Genomic DNA, 19,089 nt, shown 5'->3' with positions numbered 1-19,089 from the left:
GATGGTCATTGTATATCCCTTCCAACTGGATATTCTATTCTCAACTTTATAATCATTAGTCAGACAGTTGCAGGTATTGTAGTAGTAATTAATTTTGTTAAGGTTTAAAGGCAGAAGAGCAGGTGACTTTGCAGAGCAATCCATATGGGCTATTTCCCAGGTATGATGCTAAATAGAAAAAAAATACATATTCTTTAGCCTACCTATTTCTCAATGTGTCTTTTAAAACACTTGAAAATGTACATGCAATTAGAATTAATTTAAAAGGAAAGCTGACTAATTGTATGACATAGTATATCCTTGAAATACATATTCAGTAAATAGATTTTTATATGAATCTGTTCAGTCTGGAAACAGAAAGGTGCCAGGAAAATGGTCTCACATAGTAGCCAGTAAGTAGTTTAATTTGACTTGATTCAACACAAATATTCTGAAGGGTTAAAAGAAACTCTTTCAAAGTAACTAAATGGGTTATCTGCGTTCCTGACTAGATGAATTTGACTAATTATTGTAGCACACCTGAGTGTGCATGATTTACAAAAGCAGGGCAATTGAAGAAAGAACTGAGTTCATTGAAACAAATTACTGCCTCTTAAAGAAATTTGTGAGGCTCAGCAGTATAAAGTAGGGAAAAAATTACTCAGTTTGCAAAGAGGAACCTGTCTCAGTAAATGTCTGTATGAAGCTTAACACATTACTGTCTTCTGCAGAAAGAATCAGGTATACTTTCCTAATGCAGGCCTGGCAGCTCTTTGAGGACAGAGCACCAGCTTTGTGACTTATCTTTAATTTCTTCTAAGACTTTTGTTGTGGAGATACAGCTTAACCTGCAAAGAAATTAAAAAAAAAAAAGTCCTTTAACTTGTTTAGCACTTTTGAATGGGCTTGACAGAGTAACTCTGAAGTATTACCTTATTACTCTTTGGCAATCTAACTTGTAAATATGGATTTGTGTAATAAATTATCAGTCTTATGAAATGCCTGTGATATTTTTTTCTTAAAAAAGGCATTATATAAGCAAAATGTCAGTAGTGAATATCAGCCTGAAGCTTTCAGGCTTTGTAGTTGCAGCTGCTTTGTACAGAATTAATCTGGAGCACGCTAGAGGGAATGAATGTACTGTGACAGTCCTCCATGCAGAAGATATTGCCCAAGTTCTCCTGTATGCTCAGGCTACAGGAACAACTCTTGAGAACTAATACAGCTGAGAGAGAACTAAGGAAAAATAGAGCAATTCCAGGATTGGGATTTGAGAGACAGAAGACAGAACTAAATCAAACAAACTTTGCTACGCCCTGGACAGTATGAACATCTGGACAGACTAACTGACTGAGGCATGATTTCCAGATCTGAGAAAACATGTTGAGAAGACTCCTGACAATCTGATAAATGTTCAAAGTTGAGAAATGACTCCTATCAAATCTGATTTACTAACTGGTGTTGAAAGTGTGCTACTTTTTGCAGAAAGACTTTTCAGAACACAAATTATGTCAGCTTTTCTTTTTTTTTTTTTAATAGTCTACTGTTTGTAACTAGTACCATAGTATCTATGCATAATAGTTCTTATTTTGTTTTTCTAATTGCACATTTTGGTCTTGTTCTTTTTCAGTTGTAGACTACTGTGCTTTGGATAACCAAGATTGCCAACATGAATGTGTTAACACTGAGGACTCCTATTACTGTAAATGCCGCCCAGGGTTCATTTTAAATCCAGACAAAAGAACTTGCAGAAGTAAGTTGTGGTAAGGTTTAATTATGAACAGTTTGTCTGTTTTCCAGTTGTGCAGTTGTCCCACTGGTCCTGGGAACACTGCGTAATGAGTCAGGTATAGAAAATGTTGGAGTGCCTTGGAAGCAAAAGGTCTTGAAAGCAATGCAAGTTGTTTTGGGGGGATAGTTTGGCTTTTGAGGGGAGGGGCTAAGGGTAGAGGTCCCTCCTATGAACGGGAAGCTTTTAACATGAAACCAGGCTTCTTTTTGACAGTTAAAGGCTAGAGCTTTGTCTTGAATTGTCTCTTTGATTATTTTGATTTTTTAGTTAGAATATCATCTGCCTAGCTGGGTGAACAAAGAAGTCTGTCCAAGACAATTTATGACCAGTTTGGTTTGTAAGACAAGATAAAATTATGAGTAATTCCACAATCAGAGAAACATTGCAGTCTATTTTCCTGTGGATTTTTCTCCAGAATGAGTTCTTTGATAGTGTGACAAAGCTCTGGCAACATCGGTATCTTCTACCAAGTTTACATGTTTCCACCAGATTATGGTAACTTCTTGGCTTTGTTTGTTAGTTGGTTGTCAAATTTGATAGATACCAGGCTAACAAGCTCAAAAGTCAACAAGTTAGGATTAGTACATGTCCATCATGAATCACCCAAACCACAGATGGTGACCAGTGTTCCTTGTTACATCATCTAGCACTAACAAGAAGGGTTTAGCTACATCACCTTTCTAATGATCCACAAGAAGTAATTGTAGGCCGCAGTTAAATACCTTCTTTTTCACCGAACTCAGAAAGACCACAGAAATGAAGTGCACTATATCACAGCAGTAGGTCTTTGTTGAGCCCTCTTCATCTTAATCCTTTTAACTGTGGGTAGAAGGGAAGGGATTATTCCAGCACTGGACAAAATATGTCAGGTGCCGTCTCCAGCAATTTGGCCTGGCAATAGCCCTTGTTGGTCCAGAACCTGACCTGCAGACTGACTTCCCAGCTTGACCATGGCCTTACCCTGACACTACAGACCTGCCCAGCGATCCCTGGGCTGTGTCACTTCTGAGGGACCTGTGTCACTCCTTCCCTCACCAGCAGTGGCCCTGCCTCATGCTGACACACAGGCTGACTTCCTGGCTTGACCTCAGACCTGCCTCAGCAGCATGTACTTGTCTGCTGGTCTGCACTTCTTGTTAAACCTGGCTGCCATTTCCAGGCCTGCCCTGCTCAACCTGCTTGGGTTCTGCGGGGCACTACCTGTCTAGCAAGGTCCCTAGCCTGCTGCCTGCATTATCACCCTTGGCCCCTCAGGGGTCTCCTTCCCTTGGGGAACAGCTGGCCCATGCTCCTCCCTGACAGCAGGTCCATTTCCAGTCTGTACAAGCTATAGGGTCTTTCCAACCCAGATGCAGGACTTTCCAATTCTTCTTGCTGGACTTCATACAACATCTTCTGGTCTAATCATGAAGTTTATAAGGCTCCTCTGTATTTAAGTTCTGCTGTTTGGTTTCCCTGTATGACTGTCTCTAACCTATGACACCCACAGGTTAGTTGAGGTGCACTTTGTATCATCATCTGTTTCACTGATGAAGATGTTCAGCAATGTGGCCCCCAGTACTGCCCCTGTGGTACTTTGGCCATTATCAGCAACCAGCCAGACATGAAGCCATTGATCACTATCCTTTGAGTCTGCTAGCCTGGCAAATTTAGACTCCAACTAACAGTTCTTTCTTCCAGCCTATACTCCCTCAGCTTCCAAGTGGGAATGCTGTGGAAGGCAGCATCCGGAGTTTTACTAGTGCCAAGGTGTATTACATCCACCAATATTCCCTTATTCACAGATGCAGTCATTTCATCATTGAAGGTGAACAGATTGGCCAGGAGTGGTTTACCCTTGGTCAGTCTGTGCTGATTATTTCCAAGAATCTTTTTGTCCTTTATATATTTGGAAATGGATTCTGAGAGGATGTGCCTCATGGTCCTGGGACTGAAATAATGCAGATTGGTCTACAGTTCCTGGAGTCTTTCTTCCTACCTTTTTTAAAAGATAAGTGTAATGTTAGCATTTTTAAGTTGTCGGGGTCTCTCTTGGTCCCTGTGAATTTTGATACATGACAGACAGTGGTGTCACATCACTTAGCTCTTTCTGCACCCAGAGGTGAATACCAGTCATCCTATGGATCTGTGTATATCCAGTTTCTCTAAGTGGTCTCTTACCAATGTTGCTAGCCCCTCTCCTTCTCAGACTACTGGTACATGTGGAAACCTGGGAAGAGACTTTGTCTGTAAGAACCAGGAATTAAAAAGGGCATTATTTTTTTCAGCCGTTTCTGTATTATTCATCATTAGGTTGTTCCCTCAGTCAAAACACTAGTGTTTTCTATGACTTTCTTTTTGCTACCAGCATATTTGTAGGCTCCCTTCTTATTTCCTTCAGTGTACCTCAGTAATAAAAGGTTCAGCAGAGCTTTGTTTTTGTCCTGAAATACATAACAAGTGCTTTTATATTCCTCTTTTTTTCTTGGTCCTTTTTTTCTTCCTCTACTATTTTCCCTCTTTGTGGTTTTAGTTCACTGAGAAGCTTTTGCTCTTCTGAGCAGATTTTCCAGCACAATGAGATGGTTTGTGCCTGAGGTCTTAGTAAGTTTTCTTTAAAAATCTAACTCTCCTGGTCATCTTTTCTCTTGTTGGCTCTTTCCCAGGGGACTCTTCCAACCAATTCCCTGAATAAGCTGAAATCTGAGCTTGTAAAATATGGAGTCAGAATTTTGCTGTTTCACCTCCCAGCCTTCTGGATTGTGAACGCTGTCATCTCATGGTCACAGGACCAAGTCAAAAAGGAACACCACCCTTTGAGAATTCATGTTAGGAAGTTGTCACCAAGTCTGTGCATAATCCTCCAGTGTTGCGTGCACAACGTCTTACCCACTGTATCAAATCACTCAAGATGCGTGTCCTGAGCCTAAGCATAAATAAAACTTACAAGCCACTTTACCTTACACTTGCTATTTCCTGAGCCTTCCTAATAAATTAAAGCATGAATGAAAGAACTGTGAAGCTCTTAATGCTGCAAAAGTCAAGATGGCAAAAGTGTCCCCTAGACCCCACATGTTATGAGTCATGCTGCCTTTAAGTCAGTGTAAATAACACAAAGAAACAAATTACATATCACTGGATTTAAAATGTTTATGACTTTAAAACTTCTAACATAAATTTCTGCATGTTTTGCTTATGTACTAAATCTCAGGGATGATGGCCAGCTAACCATGACTTACACCCATACCAGACCAGTTCTCTGCATCAGCAAGCAGGCCTGGGCCTGGGGTGCTGGCTCCAAAGATCTTGTGATTGTCTCAGAATCCTGGCTTTCCTTTCAAAAATAAAAAGTAAGCCTTTATGCTCATGGCTACAAAGAAGAGCTTGGAAATGTAAATGTTATCAGTATGGTCATGCATATCTGACAGATGTTTTCTCTTGAAATTATTCCAAACTTCTCAGAATGAAACAAAAGGAATAAGGCTCAGGAAGACAACCCTGCTGACACCTGCGGAGTGCTTTATGGCTGGAAGAGAGCAGCAAATTTGGTTGAGCAATGAGGCAGGTGGAGGTCATTAGAGCTAGTAACTATTAAGGGGACCTTTGCCACTCTTACTGCTCCCCTCAAGAGGACAGATGGCAGCTTCTGCTTGTATTTAGGGGTGCTGAGCCTTTTGCTCTTTAGGGAAGGTTTCTATTTGAGTTCTGGGTGGGTTCACACTATTTGTAGCTGGTAGAGGCTTTCTGTTACCATCCTTAATCTGGGTTGTGTTAATAAAGTCCTGTGAAGTGTGTTTTTACATGCTAGCCTCAAGGTTCCAAAAAAGATAACACATACTTTTCAACTCTTGTGGTCATCTTCAGAATCAGTTATCCAGGAAAAGTCTGTCCTGCACACTTGAGTGAGCCAGGATTTGAGCAGGTAAATGGATCACAGCACTGAGTAGGTCCAGAAGGCATACAGCTATATTCCTCTGGTGCACACACATGGCTTTATGATTTCTGTCCCTTCAGTGTACTCTTAACAAACTATATTTTCTAATTAGTAAAGAGAGATCTGCATGTTATGTATATGTGTATGTGCATATGCTGTCGGAAAAAGCTTTGGTAAAGGAAATGTTCTACTAATATGTGAAGTAATGTTCATAAATTATAAAGTAGTCTTCTTGAATTTTCTTAGAAAACATTCTACCTTGTTTTTCCTGAGAATGTAGGTGGTTTATTATTGCTAAGGACTTTCGTCCTATATAAAAGCTCAATTGCATTTACATGCCACAAATACAAGGAAAACACAGTTCCTGCCTCAGAAAACCAGTTACCTCTGGGAATAATAATTAATTAACTGCTGGGAATAATAAAACCCCCTCAGTTTTCAGGTTGTGTAATGTGGTGTTCGAAAGCACCTGGATGTTTTTTAAAGTGTAATTTACTTAATTTGTGGCTTGTTTATTTTCGGCAATGCTGAGGGGTTAAAACCATTATTCACTGGTATAAATTAATTAATCTACTGATATAAATGATGGGCAGATACTGGATCTAAGTGAATGTCAGGTTCTTTAACTTCATCAGTAGCGATAAACACTGTGGCAAACACCTCAGTGCTTAGTGCACAATTGCTTTCCTTTCTAAGGTACTTTATACACATTGTAGCTGTTTCTAGACTGCTTGTCTTGTCTTCCACGGGCATTTCAAATGGAAGAATTACGAAGCAAGCACTCAGAGCTGTCAAAAACATCAATGCTCCTGATGGCCTGGTTGTCCTGCTTTGATCTAATGAACAGCATGTTTGTACGTTTGTTACAGATCATATCTAGCTTGCTCTGGGTGAAATAGAGAGGCAGTTTTGATAAGGCAATGTATAAGGCTTAGTTGCAAAATATTAAGAAATATTTAAGATTCTAACTTCTCTACTGCATGAGGTACTTGTGTTCTTGAATAATTCTTTGAAGTGCACATGTCAGGGGTACCTCAGTATAGCAGATATTTGGAAAAAAGAATATTTTGTTTTCATCATTTGAAGCAATATGGTACAAAGTCAGGATGATGCTTAAGGAAAAAAAGGCTAAGGAAAAGAAAGTAAAGTAAATAATTTTTACCTAGTTTATTTCTTATATTCCTCACTGACACAAACTTTTTTCCTTTTAGTACCAGACTATTGTGCTCTTCATGACCATGGTTGTGAACAGGAATGTGTTAATACAGATGATTCCTATTTTTGTCAGTGCCAAGAAGGATTTAGACTTAATCCAGATAAGAAAACATGCAAAAGTGAGTAATCGTTTGGACATAATAAAGTTTATCTGCTTTTATTTCTTAAACCTGCTGTGAATTGTTTCCCCTCTGAAAGGATGGAAGTTTTCTCTATAATTAAGGTTGAAACAAATGTTTCTTTATAAACCTAAATTTTAACTGAGCCAGTCATGCTGGGGAAAATACACATTTTGCTGTTTTGTAGACTGCTTTGTATATCAGACATTTTCTGAAGAGTTTTATGCAAACCTGAAGATTAATATAGGAATTAAAGTGCCTAAAAAAAAATAAGCTCATTACTTATTTGAAACTTTCTGACCTTGGCTTTTAGTGACACAAACAGCTTTTAAATTAAAAAAAAAATCCCCTTGATTTGCCCAGTTGGTTTAGCCAAGGACAGATATATTTCATTAGCTTGGGAACATATTGGATAAATAACATATCTATCAAAATCAACTAAAAGTCACACACAAACCCCCACAGCTTCCTAAAAAAATTGTAAAAACAGCCTGAGCAATGTCAGGATTCTAAACCAAACACACATACTATTTCCTTTAAAAAGACTTAAGTGTTACAGATCTTCTTGAGTGGGGGCCTGGAATCACAGCAATTTTTTAATGTAATGTATTAAAGTTCAGGGGGAATATATTCAGCAAAATGAAATAGCTTGATCTGGTGACTCAGTTTTGGGAGGGGGGAATTGTACTGCTGGTATTTTATGAATACTAAGCTTGCTTGAAGCAATCTAATGATATTTCTAGACACTCATAAAATGTATCTGGATTTGAAACTATTTTCTTTCAATCTTAAAGATGCATTCTCATGAAGCATTTTTGTTTGCATAGTGCTGTTTTTACAGCAATCCATGCTATTCTGTTTTTTTATTATCTATATGGTATTTTAATATATTCAGGTTTTTATAGATTGGATAGCCTTGGTGAGCAAAACAACAGCATTGTGTAGAATATTTATTGCAAGGATGTAATTGCAAATTAAAGGCAAATTGTAATTCCCATTTGGGGTATTTTTCCTCAGGGGGCTTTGGATTTGGCTGTAAATCTGGTGATGCTTCCAGGATTAAGCTCCTATTCCAAATCTTGTTATAACAAGGATCATGTTAGCTGAGCTTGTAAAATAAAGCAGCACATTTGCATATATGCCCTCATCATAAATCAGGGAGAATAGATCAGTGGTGACTAGCACCAGGCATTCCTCCTTCACCATAATGTGTGACTTCTGATGACTACAGGAGATCTGTGGGAGTCAAAGTGAAACCTTACATAGCCAATTATTTGCAATCTGCTCTCAGACCGTCAGCTCACTATCAGCTTTAGCAGGTATCCAAAGCACAGAATCCAGTATTGTTTAAGAAAAGTGAGTTTTTTCTAAGCCACTTAACTTCAGAAACCCTTATGGCTGGCTTCAATTCTTCACTGTTTGTCTCTTCACAGAAGTAAACTTCTGTGCTCTAGGTCAGCATGACTGCGAACATGAATGTGTTAACATGGAAGGGTAATTTGTATCTTGTCATCCTGGATACACCCGACAACACCATGGCAATACGTGCAGCAATGAGTTGTTCTCATGAATGCAGTGACTAGTTTAGTGCAAGGGCAAGGTGTGAACAGAATGAGAAAATACTCCTGGGTCCCTCTTGAGATGTTTCTGAGCCATGCAAACCTATGTTACTGTAAAGTCCACCACGAGCCAGGCCTGGTGATGTAATGCTATAGTGAGATCCTTGATCCAACAGCATCATTTTCTCCAAACCAAATAACTGGGAAAATGTGTTCAGCCAATGTGTCTAACACAAAGGCAGTACTTGCTGTTGAACATCTATATCATTGTTATGGGCTGTGTAAACTGCAGCACACCTGGTACTGCTATATGCTGATATGTGGAGATATGCAGAGACCTACCTCTTCTCTGTGTTTACACCTTCAGTGATCTGTTCAATAAAATGTCCTCTGTTCATAAGAATGTTGCTAAATGAAGGATCAGTGTTGCCCCCCAAAAACCCAACAGCATTGCCCACATGACATCGCCCAGTTTTTAGAAGATAGTTTTATTGCAGAGAGCCATTTTGCATATCATCTAAAATATCAGCAGCATTTTTTCCTGATGTACTTATGACATACTTTTCCAAAGGGATACTCAGTCACTGAAATTTAAAAAAAAAAAGTTGATAGGACAGGGAATAATTATTTTTAAATAAACTGTTTGTGATAAAGCCATATATAAGGTAACCTGGATGTCTTGCAAGACCTCAGAACTTTTTAGCAATTATAATTTTAGACTAGCTCAGGTTGAATATCTGAAGATTAATATATTCCAAGACACTTCTTGTTTTTCAAAACAATGGGCCGTTCCCAGTCCCTTCCCCTTCTTACATTTTTTTTTACGCATGTAATAAAGCACACGTGATGACCAAATTTACAGTTATAATGATTTCTAAACCCTGGTAATTATCACCTTTGTGATTACTGCACTCTTTGAAGGAGTGTGTTACAATATTGTGCATGAGAACCCCAGGTATTTAAATGTTAAAAATTTGGTTAGTGTGGGTGTTTGTAAAAGACGGTGCCAAACAGATGCAATTTTTCACAGAGAATATGAGGATTTTCTTTTTTTTTCCACATTTTTTGTGTACTCTGTGAAGTTACACAAGCCTCTTCATGATGATGTGAACTCTTGGAAAAAGGAGAATGTTCCAGCTGGAACTTGCTTTAGCTAGTAAAAGTTAACACCTCAGCTTCATCTATTCAAGCCTACATTGTCTCTCTGTGTAGGATGGTAAATCTGGACCAACTACTGCAAACTCGTTGCTTAGTTAGACAAACTAATAAACAGAAATATTTAGAATTAAGTGATTTTACATTAAGTGCAGATTTTTTTATGTAAACAAATTGCTACAGACATGCCTGCTCACATCTGTAAATGATTTGTAAATGGAGACATGTGAGACTGTGTCTGAGGGAACTTCACTACTTTTGATCAAGTTAAGATAAAGTGGTTTGAGCCTATGTAACTAAAAATACCCATTAACAAGCCAGTAATAAAATATTATGAGGAAGTTCAAAGTTTTTTCCTAAAATCTCCTTTTTCTATACTCACAGATTCAGCAAATTACATAGTACATCTGCAAGTGCACATATCTCACCCTACTGCTGTCCACTATATGAGACAATATATTTTTTAAACCAAATTCACACCTCTCTCTCCCTTACCCCACCTTTCAGCTTTCACACAACCAGTTGCATACAAGACTTAAAAGAAATATTCCATATTATCTTACTTGGAATAGGAAAATCAAAGAAATGGAACTTGTTAAGACACTCTTACTCTCCTAATTGGTATCTGTGCCCCACTAGGCTTTAACTGCTTGAACCTTTTGGCAGGTTAAAGTTTTAAATTGGTGATTTCTCATCCTATTACAAAAAGAATTTAATATTTATTAAATAATCTGAAAGACATAATTTCTATTTCAAAAGTTACTAATATTCATACTTGCTGAGAAAATTTTATGGTGAACAAAAGAGTCTTACTTTTTAAAGAAAGAAAGCATGATTCTGTGGGTAAGACCAGAATGGGCTTCAGGGTTCTCCCTTCACTCCACTTGGTGTTAATTCAATCACATTGTGATTTTTGGCAAGGAAGATCTGTACTTCACCAAGTCTGTTACTTGCCAAGTGGGGTTGTTGTATTAATTTCACTTAGGTGTTGTTAATTAACTCAGGTTACTCAAATAGGTGGGGATACTTGCATAAGTAAAAAGCTGTACTGATCTTTTTCCCTTGCTCTGAAAAGGCATTGTGTACTAACTACAGTAGTTTATGTATCTAAGATGCCAATGTCTAAGATGTTCAATCATTAACACATCAATAGGAGTGGACCACTGTGCTGAAAGCAATCATGGATGCGAGCAACTGTGCCTAAATACTGATGACTCCTACGTCTGTCAGTGCTCTGAAGGGTTTGTCATCAATGAGGATCTAAAAACCTGCACCCGTAAGTCTCGTGAGAACGCCCTTTGTCTTAGCTCACCTGGGAAAGGTTTCTGTTTTCATACAGGGAAGAGGACACACTTTCAATTTTTTCTTACAGTCTACATTTCAGTAATACTTTAATAATTATTTGAAAGCAGAAACAGAAAAAGTATTTAGGAAAGAATAACTGTTAGTCCTCCCATAGTCAGAAAACTTTTGGAAGACCTGTTCATCCCCAGGTGTTAAGGACAGTTTTTCAATCACATGACAAATGTGTCTGACTGACAGGTTGCCTGGACAGCAATGTCCCCCAGGCAAACTGCATCACCTTACCTGGGGCAGGAGGAGAACTGAGTGTCCCACACTGAGCTTTACATTTTGTATGGGAATCCCGAATAAATGAACAAAAGTTATCCTGACAGCTCGCTGCTGTCATTAGATTTATAAATTTAATGAACATTGAGAGTTGTTGCAATTTCACAAATAGTTGAATTGCCTCCTTCACTGGAAAAATAATATGTAGAAAGGGCCAGGAAAACAGAAATGTAAATGCATTTTGCCTGTTGACTTTTCTTGGACCTCTTTGATGAGAGAGTTTTGGCTACTTTTTCCACAGATTTTGGAGGTACATTATTTTTCAAGCTTGTTGAGTGTTGGAGCAGCTCCAGAGTTTGCCCTTTTTCTTGCAGTCAGGCAGCACAGTTTTAAGATAAGTCAAACTGCAAGTCCCCAGTCACAAAAATTATATAGAGAGAAGTGACACAAATCAGCAAAAGCAGTTTGCCTTTGTATTTAACACGGTCTTTGCCTCCATACTAACCCTGTTAGCCCCATCCAATACCTCACTGGACTTTGCTTCTGTCTGCCACTGCAGCTCTCTAGAAAGGAGCAGACAGTAACACAAAAGCAGAATTAGTGTAAGAACCATAGGGTCTACGGTTGAAACAATTTACCTAGACATTTATCTGTAGAACCACTGAAAATTGTGAAACAGACAAACTATAGAGTTTTATCAACTTGCAAATGGAAAACCCCTTTTCCTTTATAGTAAAAAGAGGTGATTTTTCATTCCTGAGTTAATTTCCTCCAGTTTGTACTTGGAGACCTATCAGTAGCAGAGTTCGAGAAGCATTTGGACAACATTTTCAGGCACATGGTGTGACTCTTGGGGCTGCCCTGTGCAGGGCCAGGAGTTAGACTTTGATGGTCCTAGTGGATCCCTTCCAACTCAGGATATTCTGTGATTCTGTGAAAATGGTGCTGTGACTTCTGGAATCTCTCTTGTGCAATGAAACTGAGCCCTTTTGAATAGCTCCTCTTCTTGCCAGCGTAACTGTCTCCTCATATATATTTAGGAAAGAGATTTGTCCTATTCCTGAGTTCTAGATGAGTTGTTGAAACCTCCTGAACATTTTTAGGCTACCATGAAGAGAGTTTTGGCACTTTGCAATTTCCTGAATGAACAGTTGATTGGAAGAGATTAGCATTTAATATATACCATTCCTAGTGGGAAAACATGGGACATTCTAATGTCATATACACTGGCACTAGTATCTTAAGAGAGCTGTGGGAACACCTGAATGGTAAACAAATCTGTAGTCTGACAACTAATTACAAAAAAAAATGAGTGTGTGTAGCCAATAGACAGTATCAAGTGCTGCCTGCAAGGTCCCAGGAGCCCTATGTCTTTATCATGGCTAGGCTTCGCGAACGAAGATTTGGGAAGGGCTCTACCCACGTTTCTTGCAAGCGCGTTGGTGGCTAAAAAGGCCAATACGAGAAAGGCAAGTACGGTTGCAAAAGACACAGCAGAAAGACTCCTTAGATGGTATATTCTGCATGGCTCGATTCTTTCTGCGTTGTCTTTTCTCCTCAAGAGTGATCCTGCGTGCTTTCTCAAAAGCATCAGCGGCGTTATAAATGGACTGTCTCCAGGCCTCCCGGTTAGAGGCCAGAGTAGACCAGTTATGGTGATCAATACGCCCAAGGCTGAGTTGTTGCTTCAGGGAGTCCTTGTATCTTTTCTTCGGAGCTCCTCTCTTGCGGCAGCCGGAGGCAAGTTCACCATAAAGCAGGATCTTAGGGAGGCGGTGGTCCTTCATCCTGGAGACGTGCCCTGCCCAGCGCAGTTGCGTTCTCAGTAGCATGGCTTCAATACTTGTGATTGCTGCCTGTTCAAGAACAGATGTATTGGTCACATAATCTGACCAGTGGATGTTCAGGATTGTACGGAGGCAGCGTTGATGGAAGCGTTCTAGGAGACGCAGGTGGTGGCGGTAGATGACCCATGTTTCGGAACCATATAAAAGAGTAGACAGCACTATGGCTCTGTAGACACTGATCTTGGTACCTTTCTTCAAGTGTTTATTACGCCATACTCTTTTATGAAGCTTTCCAAAAGCACTATATGCCTTCGCTAACCTATTGTCTATCTCCCCGTCAATCTTACCATCCGAGGAGATGAGGCTGCCTAAGTAATTAAACTGTTGGACTGATTTGAGTTCTGATTGGCCGATGGTGATGTGGGGATGATGGAGGACTTCCTGAGGTGCAGGTTGATGGAGAACTTCAGTCTTCTTTAAGCTGACTTCCAGCCCAAAGAGCTCAGCAGCATCTGCAAAGCAGGATGTTAAACGCTGCAGGGCTGCTTCTGTGTGAGCGACAAGGGCGGCGTCATCAGCATAAAGCAGCTCCCAGACAAGATGGTTCAGGGTCTTAGTGTGGGCCTTCAGTCGCCTTAGGTTGAATAGGCTTCCATCAGTACGATATCGAATGTAGATACCGTCCTGATCATCGAGGTCTGCCGTGGCCCTTTGGAGCATCATACTGAAAAAGACTGTGAATAAGGTAGGAGCGAGAACGCAGCCTTGTTTCACTCCGTTCTTTATTAGAAAGGGCTCAGAAAGTGTGTTGCCATATCTGACTTGGCCATGCTGATCTTCATGAAGTGAGGTGATCATTTTAAGGAACTTGGGGGGACAACCTAAACGTTCCAAAATCTGCCAAAGACCTTTTCTGCTCACAGTATCAAAAGCCTTGGTGAGGTCGACAAAGGTAACAAAGAGACCTTTGTTCTGTTCCCTACACTTCTCTTGCAGTTGTCTGAGAACAAATATCATGTCTGTGGTGCTCCTGTTGGCTCTGAAGCCACACTGAGATTCAGGTAGAATTTCTTCTGCTATAGCGGGAATTAGTCTGTTCAGGAGTATTCTTGCCAAGATTTTGCCAGCAATGGAGAGCAGAGTAATACCACGGTAATTTGAGCAGTCTGATTTAGTACCTTTCTTCTTATACAAGGTGATGATGACTGCATCATGAAGGTCTGAAGGTAGTTCACCTAGTTCCCAGCAGCGCACCACAAACTCATGAAATTTAGCATGGAGTGCAAGGCCCCCATGTTTCCAGACTTCAGGTGGAATTCCATCAACCCCAGCTGCCTTGCCAATTTTCACCTGCTGTATGGCCTTGAGGGTTTCTCCTAAAGTGGGGGCAGTATCCAATTCGTATTTCACCGGTCGTTGTGTGATGGACTGAATTGCTGAGTCTTGGACTACACGGTTGGTACTAAAAAGAGTCTGAAAGTGTTCAGACCATCTATTCAGTATGGAGGTTTTATCTGTCAGAAGCGTTTGACCATCTGCACTGAGTAGTGGGCTATGGATTTGGTATGTAGGCCCGTATGCTGTTTTGAGGGCCTCATAGAATCCTTTGTGGTCCCCTGTATCTGCACAAAGTTGAGCTTTTGCAGCTAGATCGGTCCACCACTTGTTCTGGATGTCACGGAGTTTCTGTTGGAGTTTGCTGCATGCAAGACGAAAGGCTACTTTTCTTGCGGGACAGGAAGGCAGTGCAAGGTGTGCTTGGTGGGCGGTTCTCTTCTTCCTCAACAATTCCTGGATTTCATGATTGTTTTCATCAAACCAGTCTTTGTTCTTCTTGAGGGAGAACCCTAAGGATTCTTCGGAGGATTGCAGGATGCAGCTTTTAATATGATGCCAAATTGCTTCAGGAGAGGAATCTGCAGACTCTGTGGAATGGTTATCAAGCTTAGTTTGAAGGTTTGCCTGGAATCTTTCTCTTACTGTGGCTGATTGGAGATCGTTAACTTGGAGTCTTCTCCTTGGGATACTGCCCTTTTTGGGTTTGAATTTGAGATTGAAATTGAGTTTACAGCGCACAAGCCGATGGTCTGTTTGACATTCTGCGCTGGGCATCACGCGGGTGTGGAGGACATCGCGGACATCTCTCCGTCGCACCAAGACATAATCAATGAGGTGCCAATGCTTAGATCTGGGGTGCATCCAGGTTGTCTTTAGGCTATCTTTCTGCTGAAAGATAGTGTTGGTAATGGCAAACTGTTGCTCCGCGCAGAATTCTAGCAGAAGTCGACCATTATCGTTGCAGTTTCCAACGCCATGCTTGCCTAATATTCCTTTCCATGCTTCAAAATTTTTGCCTACTCTGGCGTTGAAATCACCAAGGATAATGATCTTATCATCTGCTGGTACCTTTTGGGTAAGGCAGCGCAGGTCAGAGTAAAATTTATCTTTTTCAGCAGGGTCAGCTTGGAGAGTTGGGGCATATATGCTGAAGATGACAACGTGTTGGTTGTTATTTAGTGGAAGGCGTAGGGAGATAATGCGATCAGAGTGACCTGTCGGCAGATTTTCGAGTTTAGGGACAATAGAGTTTTTGATCATGAAGCCGACACCAGAGAGATGTTTTTCGGTTCTGGACTTACCTGACCAAAAGAGAGTGTAACCGGCACCGTGTTCTCTGAGGCTGCCTTCCTCATGAAGGCGAACTTCACTGAGAGCAGCTATGTCGATGTTGAGACGGGCCAGCTCATGGGCAATTAGGGCAGAGCGACGCACAGGACGTCTGCTGTCCGCAGAATCGAGCATGGTTCTGATGTTCCAGCATGCTAGAGTTAATTTAGGTACACCTTTGGAGGCAGGTGCGTGCCTTTGTCTTTTGCTCTTTGTGCGACCGCATTGGAAGAAGATGCCCGTCGGTCTGCGGTTAACCAACCGGGTGAAGGTGGAGATGAGCTTTGTTTAGGCCACCTTTTCTAGGCCCCTCTCCGAGTGGAGCAAGCAGTGCTGTCCTTGAAAAGGCTGCTTGGTCGTTCAGGGTGCTGCCCCAAGAGACTCTCATCTCCGTCAGTCTCAAATGACCAATATCCTGAACTGCCTGCATGCAGGGTTGAGTCTGCGGCTCCCAGTGCACCTTTCACCTACCGTTTCGACCCTCGCCCGTCGCTGCAGGACTTTTTGCATGTGGGTAAAGCCTTCAAGCCTGCGCAATGGATTTTTTAGGTGAGATGCAGTATGCGCGGAACTGAACCCACCCTTTAATCCTGAGGTTCATCTGCCAGAGCCGAGCAAGCTTGGACGGTGGCAGCGAGGTCCTCAGGACGTAGGTTTGATTAGAGTGACCTTCTCTTAGATGGATGGCCTTCCAGGGCTAAGCGAGCTCCATCTGCCCGGGTTTGGTATGAGAGTTGTCCTTCTCCTAGGATGACTGCCAGAAGGCTAATGAGCTCATCCTGCCCAAGAATGAAGTGAATCTGGTCCTATGGTTTTGACCTGTCTGGCATGGGCGACCCTACTGAGGGCATGAACCCTTGCCAGCATAGCTCGCAACCACATGGGGGGGGGGGTACATAGGCTACTTACCTGTTAGAACGATTTGGGTAAGTCCTTCAATTCCTACTTTACTAACACCTACCTAAATACCATCATAAGGGGACAACCAGGAGCAGCCCTTAGTCCTGCCCACCCTTTCAGGATGTAGCAGAGCAGAGAAAATATATCCAGAACATGCCGAACCTGGGCAGTAGCCGCAGGTGAGCCAAAAGTAAATAGGTAAATAGACAAACAAATAAATCAGCTGACCAACCGTTCAGGCCCCCATACCTGTCAAGGCTAGGGTGCCTTTCAAGACCCCAGCCTGGCTGGGGTCCCCATCAATCTAAAAGAACCCACTTTCCACCCTGACGATTATTCTTCTCCCACTGTGACACCACAAGTGGCAGGCGCGTTGCACACCTGCGATGTTTCACATGGGACAGCCCTGCACTCCCACCCGCAAGTCGGAGAAGAACCATGATCCGCTCAAAGCACTTCCCCTTTGCTCCCTTTCCAATTCCCTGCCCCCTCCCCCCAGACCTGGATCGGCCAACCTCTGTGTGCTCTGAAGCTGCCTCCTCCTCTTCCATGGGGGTGCAGTACCTGCCGGAAAGGCTCCCCTCTCTCTCTCAGCTTTCTCCTGCTGTAGGGCTCACGCGGTGTCCTGTGCCAAGAACGCACATGCATCCGGGTGGCGCGGGGGCCAGCGGGAGAGAAGAAACACTTGGGAAATCTGAGATGTAAAGTGGACCGTATTTGACAGTACTTGTCATTTGCAATTCTTTGCAAAAGCTTGAATAGTCCGAACCAAATCCCAGTGATGTCTGAGAGGTTTTCTGCTTGCTGCCACAGGAACTGGGTCAGGTCCACAAGTGAGTTCTGGGGTCTGCCACATTCACATCAGGCCATTTAGAGACTATTTAAAGAATGCTAGCAAGGTAGCTTTTACGTCTTTGCCAGTGTCTTGTATAAAATCATTGCCAAAGTGGGTTGTTTTGTTTTAATTCACTTTCTAATTACTGAGACATGAACTTTGTTTAGCTATTTTAAGCATAGAAAAGTATAATTTCTCAACTCTGCTTAAAGCAAACAATGAAAAGTACATCGCTAGGCCCTCTTACATTTTATTGAAGCTATGTGTATATTAGCAGATGAGAAACTGAATTATTGTTTAAGCAGATCAATGTATTTATATTTACTTGCTTATATGGAATGCAAATACTAGAGATGAAAAATAATTAATTCATTATTGGTTAAATTTTTTAATAATTTCAATTGCTCCTACAGGAGTTGACTATTGTGCTCTGAGTGATCATGGCTGTGAACATTTGTGTGTAAATGGTGACAGATCTTATACTTGTCAATGTTTTGAAGGATACAGGCTTCGTAACGATGGGAAAACGTGTAAACGTAAGTTATTATTCAGCAACTCAGTTTAATATTACACACAGAAGAAATCTGTAAGGTAGGTTTGATTGCCTAAACGTTGGAGTCTAATGTAATTTTAAATGTTCAAGGATTTCAAGAGGTCCTAATTTCACTTTTGGTGTCATATTTGTCTATATCTTGGATATGCTAAGGCATCTGAAGTGGTACTGCATGTATAATTTTAGGCACCTGAATCATACCCGAAGTGTCTGTGCCATTTAAAAAAGTAGTCCTGAAATTGGACAGTTGTGGATTTTATTTTGAGATAGTAATTGTGTTTAAATTTTGAACATCTGCTTGCCCAATTATAGCTGACAATTTTCCAGAATTTCACAGCAGGATCATAAATTCTTCTTTCTCACTATCTAAAATGCTATATACACCAAACTTTTGTCATCCTACTTTACAGAAAAAATTACAAACACCTTCCAACACAAAGAAAATGAAGACTAACTGTTTCAGCATTGCTGAAGATAAAAAGATGGTGATAGAAAAATCAGTTTCTCACCAGAAAGTTTACTTACAATGTGGGTATGGGATTTATGTTCCTTTGAAAATTGCTGTGTCTCACTAATCTGCAGACTAGGGATATGTGAAATTTCACAAACTCTAGAGTTGGAACAATGCACTTTAGCAGGACCAAGATGTATTTTTTGTTACAACAAAAAAAGACAGCAGGTGCTATAAATGATTTCAAGAATTGAGTTCAGTGTACTAGAAAGGATAAGAACATTCAGTAGATCACAATTGTAAGACTTTGAACAAACACAATTTGTTTGCCCTTGACAAACACAATTTTTTATATATTAATTATTCCCAGGTAAAAATGTCTGCAAATCAGTCAACCATGGCTGTGAGCATATTTGCGTTAATGCTGACAATTCCTACATCTGCAAGTGTCGTGAGGGATTTGTGTTGAGAGAGGATGGCAAGACGTGCAGAAGTGAGTGACCGATATCTACTGAACATTTTTGCATGTGCATCAGGCAAGGAAAGAAAGGGGGTTTTCACTTCTTACTGGAAAGAAAAAAAATAAAAATTACTT

The 19,089-nt window shown here is 40.9% G+C and overlaps 1 protein-coding gene across 5 annotated transcripts in view; it reads left to right on the top strand.

Annotated features, from left to right (window-relative positions):
- MATN2 (matrilin 2) overlaps positions 1–19,089 on the top strand; it is a 75,224-nt gene that overhangs the window by 36,831 nt on the left and 19,304 nt on the right. For all 5 annotated transcript variants that reach the window (XM_027692352.1, XM_027692353.1, XM_027692349.1 and 2 more), the window contains exons 6-10: positions 1,610–1,732; positions 6,896–7,018; positions 10,886–11,008; positions 17,904–18,026; positions 18,865–18,987. In XM_027692352.1, coding sequence (XP_027548153.1) covers positions 1,610–1,732; positions 6,896–7,018; positions 10,886–11,008; positions 17,904–18,026; positions 18,865–18,987 — 615 coding nt within the window. The remainder of the gene's footprint in view (positions 1–1,609; positions 1,733–6,895; positions 7,019–10,885; positions 11,009–17,903; positions 18,027–18,864; positions 18,988–19,089) is intronic.

Source organism: Neopelma chrysocephalum, unplaced genomic scaffold (assembly GCF_003984885.1).
Source record: "Neopelma chrysocephalum unplaced genomic scaffold, ASM398488v2 Primary Assembly neopelma1_86, whole genome shotgun sequence".
NCBI lineage: Eukaryota > Metazoa > Chordata > Aves > Passeriformes > Pipridae > Neopelma > Neopelma chrysocephalum.
Note: the sequence above shows the minus strand (reverse complement) of the source record. Positions and strands in the feature narration are given on the sequence as shown.